Source organism: Salmo salar, chromosome 16 (assembly GCF_965601325.2).
Source record: "Salmo salar chromosome 16, fSalSal1, whole genome shotgun sequence".
In the NCBI taxonomy this organism is placed as follows: Eukaryota; Metazoa; Chordata; class Actinopteri; order Salmoniformes; family Salmonidae; genus Salmo; species Salmo salar.
The window spans coordinates 80,175,001-80,184,858 of NC_138306.1; the positions used below are offsets into that span (position 1 = coordinate 80,175,001).

Here is a 9,858-nt window from a genome sequence, read left to right on the forward strand (position 1 = left end):
CATCTGGACATGCCACAGAAGGCCTGGAGGTAACTGTGTGGAGCTCCCCTCTCCTTGGCATGCACTTATATTATTTCTCATTGTAAATACCTATTGGTTATGCTTTACTTTACAGTCTGCTATACCTGGTCATTACACGGTCAGATGGTAATAACCTGGTCATTAGACGGTCAGATGGTAATAACCTGGTCATTAGACGGTTAGATGGTAATAACCTGGTCATTACACGGTCAGATGGTAATAACCTGGTCATTAGACGGTCAGATGGTAATAACCTGGTCATTACACGGTCAGATGGTAATAACCTGGTCATTACACGGTCAGATGGTAATAACCTGGTCATTACACGGTCAGATGGTAATAACCTGGTCATTACACGGTCAGATGGTAATAACCTGGTCATTACACGGTCAGATGGTAATAACCTGGTCATTACACGGTCAGATGGTAATAACCTGGTCATTACACGGTCAGATGGTAATAACCTGGTCATTACACGGTCAGATGGTAATAACCTGGTCATTACATGGTAAAATTGTCATAAATGAACAAATCATTATCAAATACTTTAATCTTGGTCTTTTTGGTAATAGAAGCAATCAAGTTAAATTCGTTAATGGTATCTATTGTTACCACATAATTTCCTAGTTAGTATCCTGTTTATCTCCCCTCTCCCACCCCAGCCGTCCCCGCCCCCACCAACCTGAACTTCGGAGGGGTGGGCCCCGATCACATGAGGGTCAGCTGGACCGTCCCCAACGTCCCCACGCCCAGTGACATCACACGCTTTGTCATCCGATTCCACCCCGACAGCAACGACGACGATGTCAAGGAGCTCAACGTGGGCGGAGCCACCAACACCTTCCTGCTGCAGAGTGAGTGACATCATCATGACCTATGACCTACCCCTGAACTAAATAGAACAGTATTATAGAACAGTATTATTACCATTGTGTATTATTACCGTATTGTGTCATACACCTCAATGGTTCATGCAGTGTGTTGTGGCATCGCTTTGGAGACTAACTATGAGGTAACTAACAAGTGTTTTCCTGTCCATCTCTCCTCCAGATCTGCTGCCCAACACAGAGTACAGGGTGAGCGTGGTGTGTGTTTACGAGGAGAGAGAGAGCGCACCAGTCACTGGCACTCAGAGAACAAGTGAGTATGGACAGTCACAGGACAGTTTGTCAGGCTAAATGTCTTCAAAAGAGAGACAAATGCACACGTATTTTTGCACAAATAGTAAGTGATATGTATGCCTACAGGATGTAGTAAGGGATATGTATGCCTACAGGATGTAGTTAGTGATATGTATGCATACAGGATGTAGTAAGTGATATGTATGCATACAGGATGTAGTTAGTGATATGTATGCATACAGGATGTAGTTAGTGATATGTATGCATACAGGATGTAGTTAGTGATATGTATGCATACAGGATGTAGTTAGTGATATGTATGCATACAGGATGTAGTTAGTGATATGTATGCATACAGGATGTAGTTAGTGAAATGTATGCCTACAGGATGTAGTTAGTGATATGTATGCATACAGGATGTAGTAAGGGATATGTATGCCTACAGGATGTAGTAAGGGATATGTATGCCTACAGGATGTAGTTAGTGATATGTATGCCTACAGCGTGTGTATCATGTAGATCATGGCTGTGTGTCTCTCTCTTCTCCTCTGTAGCCCTGGACTCTCCCACTGGCCTGGACTTTACTGACGTCCTGACCAACTCCTTCACCATCCACTGGCTGGCCCCCGGCGCCGTGATCACCGGCTACCGTATCCATTACCAGATGACCAGCGGAGGCAGGGCCAAGGACGAGAGACTGCCCCCGACCAGGAGCCACTTCACCCTGACTGGCTTGGCCCCCGAGACAGAGTACAGTGTTGAGGTCTACGCTGTCAGCGGGAACCAGGAGAGTCTGCCTCTCACTGGCACTCAGGCTACTAGTGAGTAGTATAGACTGGTTTCATTTTTTAATTAACCTTTATTTAACTAGGCAAGTCAGTTAAGAACAATTCTTATTTACAATGACGGCCTACCCCGGCCAAACCCTAACCCAGACGATGCTGGGTCAGTTGTGCGCCGCCCTATTGGACTCCCGATCACAGCCGGTTGTGATACAGCCTCATGTCTCTGTCTTCATCTGTTATCGTTCAATGCTTTCAGTCTCTGTCTGTCGCTCGCTCTCTCTCTCTCTCTCTCTCTCTCTCTCTTTCTCTCTCGCTCTCTGTCTATCTGTCTCGCTCTCTGTCGGTCTGTCTCTGTCTGTCTCGCTCTCTGTCTGTCTCTTTGTCTGTCTGTCTCTCTCTTTCTCTGTCTCTTTCTGTCTCGCTCTGTCTGTCTCTCTCTCCCTCCTCCTCTTCATCCTCCCTTCTCTTTGTTCTTCCTAATCTGTCTAGTCTTATTTCCTGATCTCCTCTCTCCACTAGTCTCTGACGCCCCCACCGACCTGGAAGTGACCTCAACCAGCCCCACCAGCATCACCATCCGCTGGGACGCCCCCTCTGTCACCGTGAGGTACTACAGGATCACCCACGGACAGACAGGTGGAGAAAGCCCTGCTAAGGAGTTCACTGTGCCCGGCTCCCAGTCCGAGGCCACCATCTCTAACCTGAACCCAGGGACAGACTACACCATCACCGTCTACGCTGTGACAGGGAGGGGGGACAGCCCAGCCTCCAGCACACCCATCTACATCAGTCACAAGACTGGTACGGGCTGATGGTTTAATACCCCTTTATTACATCAATATGTTGGTCATTTAGCAGACACTCTTATCCAGAGAGACTTACAGGAGCAGTTTAGGTTAAGTGTCATCCTCATATTAATTACACGTGATCAACTACATATTTATATACATGTTCATGTCTGGGACTGGACAGGCTCTGATCTGGTGTCGCCATCTAGTGTCCGTTATTACAATTTCAGATTTCATATGTATTTGGTTATCTGGAAATGATGCCTTGATCTACCAGTAGTGAGGAATGTTCAGATGAAGAAAATAGTTTTAGATTCATGTGTAGATCATTTGTAATGTATTTGTATCTTCCTCCCATATCTCCCTCGTTCACTCCCTCTTCCTTTCTCCGTAGACGTGGAGGGCCCCACCAACATGGACGTGACCGATGTGAAGGACAACACCATCACAGTGCGCTGGTCCGCGGCCCAGGGCCCCATCAAGGGCTACAGGGTCACCAGCGTCCCCAAGAATGGACAGGGCCCCTCTTTCTCTGAGGTGGTGGCCCCTGGTAAGACTGGCCCCTGCTCTCTCCCCTGTCCTCTGCCCGTCTGTGAACATATGTACGGCAGCCATTTTGTGACCGTGTTGTGAGACATTGATAGAAAGGAGCATTAGCCTCTGTTGTTCTACAGCTATACTCCTGTGCTCAACCTCTCTCTGTCTCTCTGTCTCTCTCTCTCTCTCTGTCTCTGTCTCTTGCCGTGGATCTAGATCAGACTGAGATTACGTTTACTGGCTTGATGCCCACGGTGGAGTACGTTCTGAGTGTGACCGCTCTGGGAACCGATGGAGAACCTTCCACACCTCTGGTAGAGAACGCCATCACAGGTGCGTGAGTGTGTACATGCGTGTATGCATGCATTCAGTTTGTAAAAGAGTTTAAAAACTTGAGCTGTCATTATAATGAAGGAAAGAAACGTTGAAATGTATGTTATTCTGATGTTCCCTTCTTTCTGCCCCCCCCCCCCCCCCCCCCCCCCGTTTCCTTGCAGCAATGGACCGTCCCAAGGCCCTGTCCTTCTCTGAGGTGGACTCCACCTCCCTGAGGATCACATGGGACAGTCCGGACGGCACGGTGACGTCATACCGCGTGCTGTACTCCAGCCCTGAGGAGGGCGAGAGAGAGCTGCGCCCGGCGCCCAGAGGGACAGACGATACCGTGGTACTGAGGAATCTCCGCCCCGGCACAGAGTACACTGTTAAGGTCATCGCTCTGCACGGACGCACCCCCAGCACCCCACTGGTGGGCACACAGGCCACAGGTAGGAGATACACACACACACACACACACACACATACACACACACACACAAATACTTAATGTCCATCCCTGCCCCCAGCTATCCCTGCTCCCACCAATCTGGACATCTCTGAGGTTGGTGACACCTCCTTCACCGTGTCGTGGCGCTCCCCCAGCTCCGGGCTGTCGGGGTACCGCGTGGTTGTCAACCCCAAGAACAACAACGGACCCACCAAGGAGATGACCATCGCCCCAGACACCACGCGCGCCGTGGTCCCAGGACTCATGGTAAATAACAGACTACAGTATTCTGAATGTATGTCATAACTGTGTTCTAGATAAAGGTGTCTGCTAAACGGTCTAAATTCAGGTCATGTATTGTCACTGTATTTATGTATCTGTCAACATGTGTTTCCTGTGTAGGTGGCCACTATGTACACAGTGCACGTTTACGCCCTGAAGAACTCTGTGACCAGCCGACCCCTGGAGGGAGAGGTCACCACGCTGGACAGTAAGCAGCTTTCACAGAGTTTTAACTCTACTGGCCACTGGTTTACTCACTGTAAAGTCACCCTCTCTTTCTCCCTCTCCCTTCCTCTCTCTCTCCCAGACATCAGTCCTCCTCGGCGTGTGCGTATCTCTGACGTGAAGGACTCAGCTATCACGCTGACCTGGCGTGCTAAGGTTGAGACCATCACTGGGTACCTCATCGAAGCTCAGCCCCTCGGCGGCAGCCGCCCCGCCATCAAGAAGACAATCCCCGGAGAGCAGCGCACCTACACCATCACTGGTACTGTACAGTAGAGTACATTTCCCAGCTATCACCACTCTCATCTACAGTAGACTACATCACACAGCTTTCCCCACTCTCATCTATAAATGAACTACATTACCTATTATCGCCCCATCTACACTCAGCTACATTATCCATCCTCACTTTCACCTAAACTATCATCATTATAGTAAACTACATTACCCATGTACAGAGTGAGCTCTTGACTGACTGACAGTGTGTTGTGTTTGATGTCCCTCAGGTCTGGAGCCAGGCACCTCCTACACTATCCACATCTACACCATCAACGGCGATGCACGCAGCGCCCCCTTCACCCTCACGGCCACCACAGCCAAACCAGCGGTGCATTCCCCCACCAACCTCCAGTTCACCTCCCTGACCCCCAACTCCATCTCCTTCAGCTGGGAACCCCCCGCCACGCGCATCACAGGATATTACATCACCTACGAGGAGGCAGGCAGGGCGCAGCCCCGTGAGCTTACCCCCCGGCCCCACGCTGGCCAGAACTACGCCACCATCTCTGGTAAACGTCAAACTCTCTCTCTCTCTCTCTCTCTACCCCTTCCTCTGAAAGCTCAAGCCTCTCAACCCATCCAGTTTATGGAAAACACCTGAATGCTTGATGTTGTTGGATGTTTTCAGGTCTGAGACCAGGCACTGAGTACATCATCAAGATCATCGCTCTTCAGAATGTCCAGAGAAGCACCCCATTGGTGGGCACGGCCAGGACTCGTGAGTACAGCACATACACGCTTTACACATACGTCTACATACACACATGGCCCAAAACCAGATTTTTTTTTTGTACCTGAATGGTGATGTTACAAAGAAAGATTTGGGAAGCCTGCATATGTGCTTAGCTGCAGTAGAATATTGTAAGAACAGCCTAGCAACTCATAGACCGAGATGTTAGATTTGGTTTGTAGTCGTGCCAGCATCTGTTACAAACAGCTGTGTCTTTTAAAACAATAATACTGCTCACTCACTTTGAATACCTTTTGAATAAACAAGCAATTCAAAAAGGTATTGACGGAAGTGGCAGGCTTTGGAGTAGATATTTTCCCAAACCACTGATACAGGGTCAGATATTCTTCCACTCCCCTTAATGGTTAAAACTAAAACGGGTGTAGGGTAATCTGATCTTAGATCTGTGCTTAGGGGCAACTTCTACCTCAAGTGTAGTGCTTTGCAGTACAGTAGTGGCTCTAGTATGCAGACTTACTGCCACCCCCTGCTGTCGGCGTCATGCTACTGCAGCTCCTCTAACTCCCTACTCCCTCCCTAACTCGCTTGCTTCCTAATCCCTCTCTCCCGGCCAGAACGTGAATCCCTGCTTACACTGCCACTCCCCAACCGCCCCGGAGGCTACGACCACCTGGACGTGCCTGAAGAAAAGGAGAGCCGTGTCCCAACAGTAGTAGGTAACAACGGCCTAGACACCCTGGGGGGCCAGGGCCAGAATGTGGAGTACACTGAGTACAACAACCAGAACCCCCAGGCACCCTATGGGAACGGCCAGGCACCCTATGGGAACGGCCAGGCACCCTATGGGAACGGCCAGGCACCCTATGGGAACGGCCAGACACCCCTGGTGTTTGTGCCCCTTCCGGACGCGGAGGGGCGCAGGGTGCCGGTGGTGAGCGTGAACGTGCCTGGTGGCTCTCCCTTTGGTTTTCCAGAGAAGGACACAGGAATCCCTCAGGAGGCCCAGACCCAGACCACCATCGCCTGGAAGCCTTACAAGCAGAGTTCAGAGTACCTGGTGTCCTGCAACCCTCTGACACACACCAACGAGAAGATGTTCCAGGTGAGAGGGCACGGCGCGCACACACACACACACACACACACACACACACATACTCGCATAAAGACACATCTAAGAGACACTTTTTTTAAAATGTAATCTTTATTTAACTAGCCAAGTCAGTTAAGAACAAATTCTTATTTATAATGACGGTCTACACCTCTCATTCCCATTCATCTCTCCCAATCTCTCTAACCTTCCATCTCCTCTCTCTCCCATCTCTCTCTCTCTCTCTCTCCCTCTCTCTCCTTCCATCTCCTCTCTCTCCCTCCTGTCTCAGATGCGTCTGCCTGGTACCTCCACCAGTGCCACTCTGATTGGCCTGACCAGCGGAGCCTCCTACAACGTTATCGTAGAGGCCCTGAAGGGGGCGCTCAAACACAAGATCCTGGAGGAGATTGTCACCGCCGGCAACACCCGTAAGGAACCAGCTGTAACTATGACAGCTGATCTAGGATCAGTACTGAAATCTAACCTATAGATGGTATGAGTGAATCCTGATGTTGTTTTGAGTCATGCTGTTCCACGGTCAGAAAATATAGTTCAGAAAGTTCATAGATAAGCGTTTACTTACACAGCTTAGCCTGTGAATCTGTGGTGAAATGAACCCCCTCTCTTCCTCCTGTAGTGACAGAGGGTTCCACCGGCACAGATAAGGACTCGTGCTACGACACCTTCACAGCCACCTACCATGATGTTGGGACCGAGTGGGAGCGCATGTCTGAGACGGGCTTCAAGCTGTGGTGCAGGTGTCTGGGACTAGGCAGTGGACACTTCCGATGTGACTCCTCTAGTGAGTATTTAACTACCTCTTCAATTCAATGCAATTTAAGAAACTTTATTGATCCCTTGCCACCTGATTGGCTGGGTGTAATGGTTGCCATATTGGTTACACCAATCCGATCTAGGGGGCTGGGAGACAGTGTCAGATGTTATGCAACAGGTCTGACCTTTTTTTGTCCTCTCTTTCTCCCCTTCTATCTCTCCCTCTCTCTCGCTTCCTGTCCATCAACAGAGTGGTGTCATGATGGAGGTAACAACTACCGTATCGGGGAGAAATGGGAGCGCCAGGAGGAGAAGGGCCCCATGATGAGCTGCACCTGCCTGGGCAATGGGAAGGGAGAGTTCAAGTGTGAACCACGTAAGTAGCACTTTATCATCAGTCACCACCCACGCCTTGTTTGGATATTAAAGGAAGAATCCAGAACTTCTGTCTTTTCTGGCAGCATGTCAGAATACAACACAGTACAGTTCCAATGTCTGCCTGTGTGACCTCCTCCATGTCTGCCTGTGTGACCTCCATGTCTGCCTGTGTGACCTCCATGTCTGCCTGTGTGACCTCCATGTCTGCCTGTGTGACCTCCTCCATGTCTGCCTGTGTGACCTCCTCCATGTCTGCCTGTGTGACCTCCTCCATGTCTGCCTGTGTGACCTCCATGTCTGCCTGTGTGACCTCCTCCATGTCTGCCTGTGTGACCTCCATGTCTGCCTGTGTGACCTCCTCCATGTCTGCCTGTGTGACCTCCTCCATGTCTGCCTGTGTGACCTCCTCCATGTCTGCCTGTGTGACCTCCTCCATGTCTGCCTGTGTGACCTCCATGTCTGCCTGTGTGACCTCCTCCATGTCTGCCTGTGTGACCTCCTCCATGTCTGCCTGTGTGACCTCCTCCATGTCTGCCTGTGTGACCTCCTCCATGTCTGCCTGTGTGTGTGATTCCCTCTCCTGCGTGTGTATTTGCAGATGAGTCCACCTGCTATGACGATGGGAAGATGTACCAGATTGGTAACCAGTGGCAGAAAGAATACCTGGGAGCCATCTGTACCTGCACCTGCTACGGAGGACAACAGGTCACTTTTACTGGCAATGGCTGTGCTATGTGCTTGTCTTACCTACCTTAGTTGAATGCAACTTGGACAAGAGCACCTGCTGAATGACCAAGGTGTGTAAATGTAATGCTTGTCCTCCTCTCAGGGCTGGCGTTGTGAGAACTGTCGTAGACCAGGTGCTGAGGTTGACTCTAGTCTGCTGCAGCCCGTCCGATACAGAGATCCCACCAACACACTACGCAAAGTGGTGAGTCATAGACTACGCTCTCAAAAGACAACTGAGAAAATGTTGGATTAGAACTTGGAATCCCCATGCTGAGGATGGACGCATACTGACCTCTTGTCTGTCTGTCTCCTTCTGCAGAACATCCAGTGCCCCATCGAATGCCTTCGACCTGAACTACTGGCAGACGCACTGGCAGAAGGACACATCCCCCAGAATCCCCTGGAGTAAAAGATAAATCTCCTCTTCCTTACCCATGGTCTGTCAAGTCTCCTTGAAGAGGTTGCCCTGTCCAGTCGGAGACAGACCTGAACTAATACATTGGTGCCTTACTGATCAGCTTAACCATATCTAACACACCTACATACTGTAGGTCCATGCCTTCCTAGTCTTAAGAGAACCCCCTGCACACTCAGAGTCATGGTTAAGTTGTGTCTTTTGTCATTTCCCTTTCAGACACTTAAGAGATAAAAAGGAACATTCCTTGTGTTCGTGCCTTAGAGATGAAAATCTTCCCCTGTCCCTGAATGTATGTGTTTGCGTGCTTGTTAACAGTTCAGATGTGCTTGTCTTTTACAAATTATACATTTCCAAGACTACCTGTCCAGTATTACCATTTGTCCTAATCATTTTTTTTACTTCTATAAAATCTAAAACCGTCTGAAATCAAAAGCACTGTTTTGAGAGAATGTTGGTGTAGCTGCCATGTCGACAAGTGTTTGAAATCATTTTTCTTTTTCTGTAGCCTCTGTGTAGACAGGGGTAGCACTGCGTGTGTGTGATTGACACTGAGTTGTTGTAATTTTGAAACTCTTTAATGCATTTTATTTATCTCTTTAATCACAGCATTGTTGTGTGAATGTGAGACCTGGGGTGTCTACTTTCTTCTGGTTTTATTTTTGTACTAAAAGGTGCCAAAGTTTGATGGAGATTCCCTTGTTTTGATAAAGTTGAAAAGAACCTCGAATTGCCTTTGTTTCTTGAATAACTGTTTATACATAGATTGACCCACCAGTGCATCAATCTGCATAACATAATAAAATAAATCCTCATCAAAACCTGTCAGTATAAACTAGAGGTTTTTTTGCGTGGGCTGCGTCTAAATCCCTGCAGTGCCTTGGACTTATTCCACGTTGTGTTATAACCTGAATTCAATACAGATTAGATAATGTCTCACCCATCTACACACAAATACCCCAGAATGACAAAGTGAA

General features: G+C 49.0%; 1 protein-coding gene across 3 annotated transcripts in view; it reads left to right on the forward strand.

Annotated features, from left to right (window-relative positions):
- The window catches only part of LOC106593628 (fibronectin), a 28,547-nt gene extending 18,936 nt beyond the window's left edge, over positions 1-9,611 (forward strand). For all 3 annotated transcript variants that reach the window (XM_045698016.1, XM_045698018.2, XM_045698017.1), the window contains 19 exons: positions 684-875; positions 1,072-1,161; positions 1,697-1,963; positions 2,447-2,728; positions 3,110-3,265; positions 3,469-3,585; positions 3,750-4,019; positions 4,098-4,285; positions 4,421-4,508; positions 4,608-4,787; positions 5,032-5,313; positions 5,433-5,522; positions 6,110-6,597; positions 6,875-7,013; positions 7,223-7,387; positions 7,610-7,735; positions 8,336-8,442; positions 8,567-8,668; positions 8,786-9,611. In XM_045698016.1, coding sequence (XP_045553972.1) covers positions 684-875; positions 1,072-1,161; positions 1,697-1,963; positions 2,447-2,728; positions 3,110-3,265; positions 3,469-3,585; positions 3,750-4,019; positions 4,098-4,285; positions 4,421-4,508; positions 4,608-4,787; positions 5,032-5,313; positions 5,433-5,522; positions 6,110-6,597; positions 6,875-7,013; positions 7,223-7,387; positions 7,610-7,735; positions 8,336-8,442; positions 8,567-8,668; positions 8,786-8,875 — 3,419 coding nt within the window. In that variant the 3' untranslated portion in view covers positions 8,876-9,611. The remainder of the gene's footprint in view (positions 1-683; positions 876-1,071; positions 1,162-1,696; positions 1,964-2,446; positions 2,729-3,109; positions 3,266-3,468; positions 3,586-3,749; positions 4,020-4,097; positions 4,286-4,420; positions 4,509-4,607; positions 4,788-5,031; positions 5,314-5,432; positions 5,523-6,109; positions 6,598-6,874; positions 7,014-7,222; positions 7,388-7,609; positions 7,736-8,335; positions 8,443-8,566; positions 8,669-8,785) is intronic.
- The last annotated feature ends 247 nt before the right edge of the window (positions 9,612-9,858 follow it).